Source organism: Apiospora kogelbergensis (assembly GCF_038363985.1).
Source record: "Apiospora kogelbergensis strain CBS 113332 chromosome Unknown utg000012l_segment0_segment0, whole genome shotgun sequence".
Taxonomy (NCBI): Eukaryota; Fungi; Ascomycota; class Sordariomycetes; order Amphisphaeriales; family Apiosporaceae; genus Apiospora; species Apiospora kogelbergensis.
This window is the reverse complement of record NW_027117429.1, coordinates 982,528-994,909: the sequence shown is the minus strand read 5'-3', so window position 1 is coordinate 994,909 and position 12,382 is coordinate 982,528. Positions and strand designations below refer to the sequence as shown.

Here is a 12,382-nt window from a genome sequence, read left to right as displayed (position 1 = left end):
GAGATCCTTTCCGCAATGACGGACTCCATCACCTTTCCGAGTGTGGACAGTAGCGAGATCGGCCGCCAGGCTTTCGCTATAGTATAGTCTTCTTTACCTGGCTTTTTGAGCGGTATGATCTTCGCATGGCGCCATTGGGTTGGTAGCTTCCTTTCCTCTAACGACGTACGGAACAGCGTGAGAACCCGTTACTTGACCACCGGCCACACTTCCTTCCAGACAACCACCGGTAGGCCGTCATCCCCGAGCGCCTTCCAGGACTTGGCTACGAACAGCTGCCGCTCGATCTCCTCCATCGTGATGGCACGCATCTCGATGGCCGCCCTCTACGAGCGATCCCCTTCGTCGGCAATCTCGTCCGGGAGCGGAGGAAAGAACTTAGTGAGGAGTCCTTCCGCCTGTTCCGTATGGTTGGACGTGGTCGTTCCGTCCGCGCGAACGAGCTGGGGGACTTTCCCGAATACCGTGTCGTCGCCTGCTTTAAGGTACTTTGCTGCCGTCCAGATGTTGTCGTTGTCGGCGAGAAACTCGTTCCAGTGCTTCTTCTTTTGCTGCCGGATGGCATCGTGGTACTGTTTTGCGGCACCTTTCGCCGTTACATCTAGGTCGCTCCTGGTGCATCCTGCCCTCCTCTCGGCCCGGGCTCGGTTTCTCCAGTACGTGTGAATGCGCCGGAGTTGTGTTAGGTCCGTTGTCCACCATCGTTTCGCGTACGGCGATGGCTTGGCTTTGGGGGTCAGTGCGTGCACTGCTTCCAGGACGACTCCCATCAGCCGGTCAGTCTGTTGTTGGACCGTGCCGCCCGTGGGCGTCGTAGCCAATGCCGCTGCGATCCGGGTGTTGATGTCCTTCCATGGGGCGTTTTTGAAGAGGAGTCGTTCTTGGCCCCTTGGGGCTGGTATGGGCGTCTCGAAGACTGTCTCGATGGTCCGGTGGTCCGACCCATGTTCCGTGTCGAGCACCCTGCACTTGACTAACGAATCTTTCATCTCTTCCGATGCGAGCATGAGGTCGATGGTCGTGCTATAGGCTCCTCCACTCCACGTTTTCGTACCCCGCGGGAGCAGACTGTGGAGGCCGAATTCGGCCATGAAATGAATAATCGGATCCGCCTCTCCTTGCTTTTCCAGCCGTACCTCCTCTCCGCCCCAGAGCTGGTCATGCCGGTTGAAGTCCCCTGTGATAACCACCTCTACTGCTGTTCCGGTCCTCCTTCTCACTACTTCGATAGCGGTGCGCAGCTTTCTGCACGCTTCTTGAAGCGCCGGGGGATCCTCACAGGGACGTATACGGACGCCACCAAGACCGCATGTTCCGGCAGCCGCACGACTGCCGCGGTGATGTCTGGGGACTCGATCGGGACCTGTTCCGCTTCCACCTCCTTGCTGACCCAGAGCATGCTCCAGATCGGCCACCTTTCTTATTCGAACGCTATCACCCAGGGTGGCCGCCCAAGGCTATGAGCGACTTTCACTACGGCCACGCCATGGACGTTCACGGTATAGCCGATCCATGGTCCATGCGTGTTCACAGAGATGTGAAGGCGGATTCGCCGGCTTTTGACCTACGAAGCAACGTGAAGGAGGTAGGCTACATGGATGACACCCAAATCTCCGTAGCCAAAATCCCGAAATCAGTTCACGTGTGTAGCTTTCCGGGATGTTCCTCTTCCACGCTACTACTACAACAAGACTTAGAAAGTATTACCATGCTCAATGACATTCAGGAAGCCGAGATTATCTCTTCCCTGACGAGGAGTCTCGCTTCGTGGGATTGTCGGTTCAAGAAGCCAAGACGAACATATTTGATGCGGGAAGCAACAGACTAGACGTGATTTGACTCATGATAGTAGGCCCGATAAGAAGCATTACAAAAGTCTACTTCTTAGACAGGATTTTCCGTCACTGACTGTACGGTCTTTCGCATTACGCATAATTTGGGACACCGATTTCTTCAATCGCAGCAGTCGGTAGCCGGGAACGCCAGGTCGTTTGCCATTTTAGCCTTGTTGCCTTCGCCCGACGGCAGCGCCAGCACCCTATAGCCTTCGGTGTATTAGCATCGGTGCCCTGTTGGAGTGCTGTGGGTCAATCCATTTGCCCCGTCATCATATCTTAGGCCTACGTTAAAACAACTGCAGGGACTGCGGTTGCCTGCACAATAGGCTGCTGTCCATCAATATAAGGCTATAGTACTACTCTCGATACTGTCTTCCCATCGCCCTTCATTTTTGCAGCCACAAATGGCAGTCAATTCCAGGCAATTGGAAGTGAACTCATGTGCCCCCGACTTGACCATATCGAACCTTTTATGGGGCTATAGTACACCACACCAGTCATTCTTGAACAACAACGACGACCCCTCCCAAGGGCTATGGCTTTCACCGATGGAACTGATGATGTATCTCAGTAAGGATTGTATTGGCCCTTTGGCGAGCTGTGACGAGAACTGATGAGAAGAAGTAGTTCATTCTTGGGCACCAGAGGCATCGGCAACAATGTCTACCCCACGGCAACACCAACGCCCTATGGATCGAGTAGGCAGCCGAATATAGCCCTTGGCTCAATCGAATACCGCGGCGGTGACAGGGGTAGCAACACAATGGCGAGAGGCAATAGCAGCAATGCAAATCGAACCCTACGAGGCGGGTTTGACGGACCACGCCAGTTTCTCCCACGGCCGACCCAGGAGTATATCAACTCGCTCGACAAAGAGCTGCCGCATTTACCCACCAACTTACTGGCGCAGGAACAAGATGACGTGTTGAACCAAGTCAACGACCGGCTCTCTCAATGTGCTTTTGACTTCGTGGCAAAATACCAATTTCCGGTCCCTCTTACCCAGGATAAGCGGCCGGTCGAAGGACCAAGTGATCGGGAATGGACGGAGTGGGTGGCCCTGCTTAAGAGCCTGGCAACCAAGAGGATGATTCCGAGCCTTGCCATTTATGGTGGACAAATTAAGCAGCTGGTTACCATCTTAGAAAACTCTCTGGAGATGCGCCATGCTGCAAAGCACCAATCCCGGCCGCTAAAAGACGACAGGAATGTCCTGCAGCTAATTAGTGCAGGTATTCAATTGGCCAAGTTCCTCAAGGACGCTCCAGCTATGGAATACCTAGACAAACTATATTGCGAAACTGAGGAACTGGTCCAATCTCGGAAACTTGCGCCTGCGTCAATTGATGGTAGTCTTGTACCCCATAACCGGAGTAGTAACACAGGCAGAGGCCAGTTAGCCTAGACGTTTAGATAGATCAGAGGGACTTGGTGTTTTGTCCCAAAACAGAGATGTCTTCGACTATGATCCTTGGGTAAATTGATCGCTGGGCTGATAGTACCAGACACGTACTCATGTGCTGTGACGCCGTAACCGGAACATGGCAGCCAATATATAACGACATATACATATACGGTACAACTACCTCTGTCTTAGGCCACGAAGGAAGCAGTGAAGAAAGGCTCTCGGAGCAGTGCGCTGAGACTTCGTGCCCTGAGCAAAACGATATTCTGGGCCACGTCGACGTCACGCGGCCTGCCAACAGTAAAGATGGTGCTCGCTGCATGGAACAGTCTCAGCTCGCGGGTTGGAGGAAAAGCATCGCTGTGCCAATCGGGAACACTTGTAGAAACAGTGAGTTAGGCACTGAGGGAGATTAACAAATGGGAAATATTGGATCGATATGGGGTGATGTGCCAGTTGAATTTCTCCCCAAATCACTGACCAAGGCACTGGGGGTCGAAGCCGCTCTCCTCCCACCGGAATGCAGGCACATGAAGCTCGCATACCAGTATGCACTGCGCTTCGCCAAGCTACCGAACAACCACCCTCTCAAGCTAGTCTTTTCCAACGGGCCACAGCACATGCCAGTTTCAGGGAATTACTACAGATATGGGCTTCAGTCCCCAACAACCTGTTCTACACAACTCTAGCCCCTCATTCTATTACTGAGGCGTCTCTCGAAATTATAAAACATGAGAAGACAGACCAATCTTGGTTCCTGCCATGGTATAGCCCGCTCCTGCACCCGGTTATGTTTAGAGTGGGGAAAGAGTAGGCGGCGAAAAGATCGATTAGGGACCCCCGTAGGTCCCACGGGCTTTGACACAGGTTAGACCTATGCCGTCTCACAGCACTTGAACGAGGCGTCGGAGATAACTCTGCCTCCAAACCCGATGCTGCCTTGTTTCTCTTGTACAGTAGTACAGTAAGTAACGCCAATTGCGTTGAACCATTCATGGACTTTCGGGTTCTATACTACGCAGGATCAAAACAGCTGGTGGATGAGGCCTCATTGTTTTCGGGTCAAAGCTACTACCAGTGGCACTGTGTTCCCTTACAGCTCTTCAGAGCCGCTTCGCCTCCATATAGATCCTGACTCACATTCACATTGGCTTTGCTAGGGGCGCCCTCATCGACGGATGGCGCCCTTCTGCCTGCCAACAGAGAAGAACTTTTATTTCACTTCACCTCATGCGCCTGTAGCTTCAGAAGGAACGCAGCCCTCAAGTCCCCGCGTAATGTCCACAAAACTCCAATTGTTTCCCATGTGCTGTTCCATCGCCAGGGCCCGAGGCAATATCAGTCCGCTATCTTCCAGCATGAAAACCATTATGCGCACAAAATTGCGCTAGGGCACAGTATATATACCAGAACCAATGGTTTGTAAGATGATTTGGCAGCTTTCGCTCTTGCCGGCTTCGGTTCCGTCTCGTTGACCGTGAGTCGGGGACATAGCAACCACCAGATCCATAAAAGAAATGAGAACAAAGGCTTATAGCTTAGTATTAACCCGGTTTTTTTATTGTCAATATGATTTTGTTTTTGGCATTCCCATCTCCATATGCACAGCCCCTACCAACGGTACATGGTTTGCTCAGGAACAAATGGAAAACGTCTCAAGAAAGAACCCAGACTCTGTGCTGCCCACGCGTAAAAGAAGGGATAGAAGCAACGAAAACATAGCAAAAAACTGGAAGACATGGGTGAAAAGCAGTCGAAGGCTCCAGCGTCGATACGGAGCAGAGGCTTACATCTATATCAAAGTGCCCCGTAGGCGCAAACAGTATCTCTTCGTATCTCACAGGGGTATGTCACCGTTAACACTAAGCGACGTTGTAAGCACCCCTCCCCCTCTCCGCGACTCACGTGGCCACCGAATATGTTGACTTCCACTAAACACTAAATAAATAACCTAGGAAAAGCAGTATCCGCCACCTACGGTAGTTGTTGGGAGTGAGTTGGATGGGCCGGACCAAGGCAAGGACGCAGCACCAGAAACTGTTGATCGCGTGTTTTAGTCGAAGAGGGCAGGAGTTCAAGGTATGTCCCAATGGGGCAGCCCCAACCAAGCATCTTACGGAACGGTAAATGTAGATGGGAGCGATTGGGTTCCCTGGGTAGACAAGGTACGACGGGTTCGTATAGAATTCAATGGATATTTATAGCCTGCCATGGCTACTGTCACTGTCCAATCCCAAACTTGCCCACAAGCCTGGAAGTATATGATCCTTATAGCTCCAACCAGGAGGATGGTCGAATTTCATGCCATCCAAATCGAAGTCTGTGGGGGAAGTCCCCCTCGTTATTGATTCGAACTTGGTTATCGGTATCAAGTATAGCATCTGAGCTAACGTATGACGCTTGAGTATTTGGCGAAGACGCTCGGGGGACTCCTGTCGTGAGCATGTGTAGCGGTGTTTCAGCACTTGCGAGGTGAGAGGCTTCACACTGATAGAATACTTCAAACCCTCTTCCAGCTGGTACCATGTCGTCTCGAGCGAAACCGTTGGTTGTTGGATGCCGAAACTGGAATATTCGAGAACCGCAGTCGGTGTTCCTGGCTGGGTGACGCATAGTGTGTCCAGGTCCATTTTCCAGGTCCTGGAGTCTCCAATTCGTCGATGACTCCGGCTTAGTTCCTGGTGCGGGCTTGCATTCACCCCTAAACACCAGCCAAATTCACCACACCTTGCGATTTCGGCTCGGACATCATCCTTGTCCGCCCCTTTCAAAGGAAGCACCTCGTGGTCGAGAAAGGTCGTCTTGGGGAACACCGAGTAAGCTTTGTTCCAGGCGATGAAGTTCATCGCCTGCGTGGTCGGCGTGCGACTGAGAATAGCTTGGACGGGTATGAGTCGTGTTTTCCTCAATATGATGAACAACTCGCCACGTCGTAACCGTGTAACCGACCCTAACCGGACCCGTTCTTCCCCAACCAGTAGGTATCCTTGCGTTTGAAGGTACGCCTGGACCGGATCCGCCTTAGTAGCCTTTGCCATAATGGCCAATGTTTTCGACGTCGTCCGAGAGAAGAACTCGGTAGCAAAGTCGCCATAGATCAAGGCCTCGCTTGCACCGAGGATACTGCGGAAGGCCTGAGAGTCGTGAACGAAGGGCATCAGTTTAGTGTTGATGTTCCATACACAGGATTGCACTTGGGATTGCAGCCCCCAGCAAGTTTGGCATAAAGAAACGAGTGACTTGGTGTCGAGCGCACCCATCAGGCTCTTGAAAACGGGGTAGTAAATGGAGAGAATTACTACAAGGGATAGACCTGGTTGGTGTGGTAGACGCCTTTCAGCGTGACCACGCTGAACTGCCACAGTTACCGTCATTGAAGAGATGATGTATGACGGGAGCGTACAGAGTGCTAGGAGTTTGTTTATATTGTAAACGAGGTAGAGTGGAGGAGCACCTAGCGGAGAAGCCCGTCATTTATACCTGAGCTCGTGTCTAGCTTACGGTAGCCATTAGCGCTCTCCTCATTGAGGCCTACTCTCTCGCCACTGTGTACGATTACCCCTATCTGAGCTACACTAGGCATCCAACTCCAGCCCAACGATGTCACCTATGATTATGCCGTAATCAATCACCATATAGCCTTCCGCAGCTAAACAGGGTCTCGCGATATATGGCTGCCAGGATCGCATTTCTCCACGCAGATCAGGCAGTCTGGTGGGCCTTGGCCTGCAGAATTGTAGTCCCATCATTGTACGATGAGTCTAGCAGTGATGTTGCATTCCCTCTCCCACAACCGGCACCTCTCTTGACTGCTACACCTCTGCAAAGGCCATGCCTGTCTCCTTCGTACCGAATACACTCCAACCTCACCAGTGCTTCGCGCGCAGCTAAACGAACAGCACCCTGCAAGCAAGCAGAAGACCTCGACTTGTGGAGGAAGGGATGCTGTGAAGCGTCAGCCGTTCTTGTTCGTATGGCATGCTGTGATCTCTTACAATCATGGGCGGCAACTGTCCTGCGTATAGTATGTCCAGGAAATCCGCAACGTCGTAGGACCAGTAAAACCCCTTGCGAACTAAACCCGCCATGATCTGTTCTACATATGAGACCATAAACCGATGCATTTCTCCTCGGCGACTGAGGTCTGTCGATAGTCTTCCACTCAGGTCGAGGGCTATTGTTCCATTATTAGATCAACTCATCGATGTGTTTATACTGGTCTGTTACTTATTTTCACCGTCCCATTTGATGCAACACGTACATCCGCTGCGCGGGCATCCGTAGGCAGGGACAAAAGGTACCTGATGGCGGATAGGATCTATTGCCGCCAGTCAGTATCTAGAAATTTCGCTCAACCCCAGCACACATACCTGCATCATAACAGTCGCAACCTCTACCTCGGATTGCAGTGGCGCGATGGCAAAGAGGTCCAAATCCAAGTGTTCATGGACCACCGATGTGATACGACCGCTGCAGTAGATCCCTAGGAGTTGTGCAATACTGGGATGGCTGATCTCGGAGAGTACCCCCAACTCCGAGACCGTGAATTGGGGGCCTGTCGGACTTGGACGACGTGCCCGCTACCCGACCGGTGCATTCCAAGCCAGCCGCTGCCGTTGGTGCCTAGGTGGCGATAGTGGGTATGCGCAGTTTGGTCGACATAGAGCGGGGGCCTTGCCCGGACCGTCACAAGGTTGCGGTCACGGCAGAAGTCTGGCATGCGCTTGAGAGACATGATTGCCGTCAGGCACCATTACTTTGAACTTTACATATGGAGCTTATATACATTGCATAGATGGTTGATGGTTTATGCCACTTGGATACAGCTGGTGCCGCAACTATCGCCTGAGATAAGGGCCGCATGCGACGTGAGCCGTTCTGTGAGGTCTAGAACCACCGCAGTGGTGCTTTGAAACGAAATAGCACAATACGATATTTCAGCCTGTCAATTACTAGTTAGCTTTTGCGAAGCTAACGGACATCCCGGTTAGGAAGTGCTTCTTCGTAGCCCAGTCAGACGCGTCTTGCTCCCAGCTCTGCATTCGCACTATGGGCCGGTACTGCATGTTAGTATACTACTGGCTCACATCTACCATTCGGGGAAGAACTAAAGGAAGCCTGTACCCAATGCGGCCAGCAGTCTATGTATCAGGTCGGACCTTGGATGGTTCACGTCTGTCAGCACCGTAGCTGATATACAGCCGCCGACACTCCAAATCGGGCCTGACCCGACGCTCCGCCCATTTCAGAGTCAACTGGCGCGAACTAGAACCTCTGGACTTGGGCAGAAGGCGATATAAATGGTTCGAGCGGGGCTATTCTGCGATGGCTATCTGGGCGCACCACCCGCGATATCCGAACTGCGGCGTCAAAACCGGTTCAGCTCCGTTTTCGTAAGGCTTCGCGACCTCGCAGATATATACCAGATGACCTTTCGTCCTGCCGTGTATAAAGGGCCTTCTCTCTCTCCGAGTCGAAGAGACACAATAGAGTGGTTTCTCCAGCATGCACCAGGCTGATTCCCATACAGACCAACGTTCCGCAAAGACTCCCAGTTCACTCTGAATACGTATCACTTCCTATCTCGCAGCTCCCATCATATACCTTCATATTGTTTCTCTCCTAGGCCTATCACTATTCAGCACAATGAAGACTTCCATCCTGAATCTTTTTATCGTGCTTGGCCTCAATGGCCTCGCCAACGCCCTTCCTCAGCCGGTAGAAACGTACCCGTCTTTCGTTGTCCGCGACAGCCATGGCCCCACTGAGCCTGAAGAACTTCTTGAGGACCAGATGCATACCAACGGCAGATCCGGATACAATCGGGTGGAGGTGAGAGGCCGCTCGGGATACCACCGCATTGGGGAAGCAGGGGCGGAGGGCGGTGCGAAGACAGAGGACTGGTCTGGGTATGATCAGATTGGAAAGGTTGAGGCAGACGGAAGGTCTGGATATAACCGCGTCCGGGTGAAGGGTCGGTCAGGATATAACAGCATCGAGGCGGATACCATGGGAACGGAGGGCCGATCGGGCTATAATCGCGCCTAAACGAAGGGTCAGGATAGACTTGTGTGCCAACACAACCAACACAGGGGAGGCGGAGGATCCGCAGATATTACGCTACCCAACAACTCAGGTGAAGTTACTGGAGAGTAGGGCTTAGTTGCAATATTCGCTTAGACGGAGGTACGGAGTTTTTTTGTATCATATAGCTCCCTCTGTACATCCCAAGCGATCGTACTTTATCCAGTATTTATCACAAGGTGGGCAGGTGGACAGTATTATTCATCTCTCCCAAACCGCACGACCTAACCATGTACCCTAAAGACAGAAGGTATCTACCTCGGTGGGCTCATCCGTCTGGAATTGACTTTCTTCTTATGCCACCTAAAGGTCAACAATACGCCCAGGGTGACCAGCGCCAGGCCCCCGACCCCAGCTCCGACCCCAATGCCGACCTTAGTTGTTGTGGATATTGCTCCTGTCATGGCTGTAATACTAGTTTCAGGGATGATATAGGTCGTTGCTGGCGGCACGGCGGTCATGGACGGGGCTACGGTGGGAGTCGACCCAGTGTCAAGGGCCAGGACACTAGGGATGGAACCTAGGTTGATGCTCACACGCCTTGGTAGAGACATCGGTGCTGTCGAGACCCTGGAGCATCGACTTTTAGATGCTCTTGTTCCGGGATGAAGCTGTGGGAGGATTCGTCCAATACGGGGTGATCAGACTGGACGAACCACGAATTGAACTCAACCACTCGTTTCCCGACTTAATGGTCAGGGACGGCGAAACCACTAAGAGTGTTTGGAACGATACACGACAGCTTATGGATAGTTGCAGTGCAGGGATGCTTTAGATGCTTTATTGAAAAAGTTGTAATATTGTAGATGGAGTATTCTTGCCCCCCCTTTTTTTCTGATAGGGCCGTCAGCTTTAATGGTTGCTGCTGACACTGACACAATACGGTCACCCAACCATCGTATGCGAGTTGGTGACATAGTACCCATCCCCGCAAAAGCAATTATCTCGAGTTATGGTGGCTCGAGGTGGAAGCGTTCGCAAGGGATGCGGCACTCGTCCCGACGGCCCCGTCTGCATTCTCGTAAAAGCCAAGACATTCCGTAAGAACTATCTCCAAGTCAGCCACCAAGTCGTTAGGGGAGGAGCAGGGGTACCGCCTGTAGGGATAATATATACTCTCAATGATGGGTTCTTCCCAGACGCCGTACTCATAGTCGACAAGGCCATGTCGCTCAATGACGTCACAGAGCCGCACAATCTCTTTTCCCATTTTCTTCAGGTTCTCCTCGCTCACCAGTGTTTGGCCTCTCTGGGATGGAATACCTGAAGCAACCATGTCTTTTGCTTCTGTAGTAGAGCTAGCCATGCATGGTTGAAGTCATGTCAGAGCTTGATGCGGTCATGGCGCAATTGGGGATTATCGGCAGCTAGACCTGAAGAGAATATTATTTGGTTAGCATAAGGTGCTGCGTGCCACAGGATGGACCCTCAAAACGTACCCAATTCGGCCACCTTGGAGAGCAACCAGTCGGAAACAGTTAAGAGCGATTCGCTAGCCGAAACCAAGACGCCTTTGCGGATGTTGGTAAAGATTTCCCTCAAGGCCGTCTGGTACTGCTCGTAGGCTTCACCCATTTCTGTAGAATTAGAATAGTCCTGCTCCTCCATGACCTGGTCTGGCGCAATAGCTTGCTGTGACATTCCGCTCATTTACAAAATGCTGTTCGCGTATTGGTGAAGCATTACGCGCTGGTCTGCCGGGATTTGTTGATATACCCCCAAAGTGCTCGAAGACGTTGCTTGGGCCTGGATGACAGGCGCCGCACCTGCGTTGGTTGGCTGGCTCGGGAAATAAGACGCGGCCACATCCGTCGGCATCATTTGCAGAGCTGCAGGTTGCCAAGACGGGAATTGTTGACTCGTATCGTAAACGGTGTTCTGTGCGCTCGTCTGCGGGACGTTGTACATCAGAGAGGGATTGTATACGTTAAGATTTTTTGTTTGTCGTGTATCCTGACCATATTCGGACTGGTATGGCATTATGCTCTGTGGCATCGCGGTCGAGAATACCGCAGCCGGCTCCTGATAGTGATCGCTGTAGGCAGCCGTCCCGCCCATGCCTTGAGCCGTCGATGGGGACGTGTTGAGGGGCGCAGGCCGATACCTGTCTGACGCGTCTGCGCCTGTGCCGGCACCATACAACCTTCGTTGCGCATTGGCATCATGAACCGAATATCTAGGATTAGAAGTAGCACTGAAGGGTGGTTCGTTCTGCCTCCTCCTTCGCGCGTTTTCGTACATGTCACTGTTATTAAGGTTGTCAGACGCCGGCGACTGCGATCCTAGCCGAGGCGCCTCCAGAGATTGGGCGGGATTAGAGTATAGCAAGGCCAGTTTGCTGTAACGTTCGGTCACGCGACTAGGCCGCGTAGAGCTGCTTCCAGATTACAGTGGAGTTACAGAGGGCGACGGTTCTAAGCGTGAGAGGGCGACGGACGGCGAGATGGTTGGTGTACAACGGAGGTTGGGGTGATGATGTCGAACCGCGCGAACAGTTCGTCGGGATCTTCTGGGTCGATGAGCTGCCGGAACAAGGAGTAGCTGGCCAAGTCGAAAAAGCGTCAGTCGCAAGATGGTAATGTTACTTTGAAAGCTCTGGGGGTTTGGGCGGGTATATAAGCTTGGGGTACTTAACTATACGTGACTACGTCTAGATCTTGGCACCCACAGCTTGTCGCAAAAGGCAGCAGGACGCGACTTAGGAGGTAGCCAAGGGCAACCAACTACAGCATATTCTCGGGACCTCTAGCCTTTTTGTCCACTCGCCCGCATTGATATCGCCTCTTCCTGTCATTTCCCCCTGACTCATACTCCAGTCAATGGCGGAAATTCCTCACCAGCTTGCGCAGCTGCGCTTCGCCCCTTTCCCCCCAGGACACGCAGCTGATACTCGAACGGTGTCGCCCGAGGAAACCATAGGCGTCCTCGCCGGCCAACAGCTTTTCAGTGATCCTTACTTGGCGATAGTATATGTGAATACCTAGCCCACAAATCATCTGTTACGTTGGGGAGGACATTTTGGAGAACACCTGGCCCCGCGAATTGCTGCCAGAAG

General features: G+C 52.4%; 4 protein-coding genes across 4 annotated transcripts; 2 read left to right on the top strand and 2 right to left on the bottom strand.

Moving 5' to 3' along the window:
- Positions 1-2,601: 2,601 nt before the first annotated feature.
- Positions 2,602-3,243, top strand: PG998_014710 (uncharacterized protein; the record flags this gene model as incomplete). The annotated part of the gene is made up of 1 exon (XM_066881526.1): positions 2,602-3,243. The coding sequence occupies one exon, from the start codon at positions 2,602-2,604 to the stop codon at positions 3,241-3,243; it is 642 nt and encodes a 213-aa protein (XP_066723657.1).
- Positions 3,244-6,945: 3,702 nt separating this feature from the next.
- On the bottom strand, positions 6,946-7,978 carry PG998_014709 (uncharacterized protein; the record flags this gene model as incomplete). The annotated part of the gene is made up of 5 exons (XM_066881525.1): positions 6,946-7,188; positions 7,239-7,417; positions 7,471-7,561; positions 7,614-7,713; positions 7,833-7,978. The coding sequence occupies 5 exons, from the start codon at positions 7,976-7,978 to the stop codon at positions 6,946-6,948; spliced, it is 759 nt and encodes a 252-aa protein (XP_066723656.1).
- A 911-nt stretch (positions 7,979-8,889) lies between these two features.
- On the top strand, positions 8,890-9,291 carry PG998_014708 (uncharacterized protein; the record flags this gene model as incomplete). The annotated part of the gene is made up of 1 exon (XM_066881524.1): positions 8,890-9,291. One exon carries the CDS (start codon positions 8,890-8,892, stop codon positions 9,289-9,291), a length of 402 nt encoding a protein of 133 aa, XP_066723655.1.
- Positions 9,292-10,650: 1,359 nt separating this feature from the next.
- On the bottom strand, positions 10,651-11,568 carry PG998_014707 (uncharacterized protein; the record flags this gene model as incomplete). Its single annotated transcript, XM_066881523.1, has 3 exons — positions 10,651-10,700; positions 10,767-10,959; positions 11,044-11,568. 3 exons carry the CDS (start codon positions 11,566-11,568, stop codon positions 10,651-10,653), a joined length of 768 nt encoding a protein of 255 aa, XP_066723654.1.
- Positions 11,569-12,382: the final 814 nt, after the last annotated feature.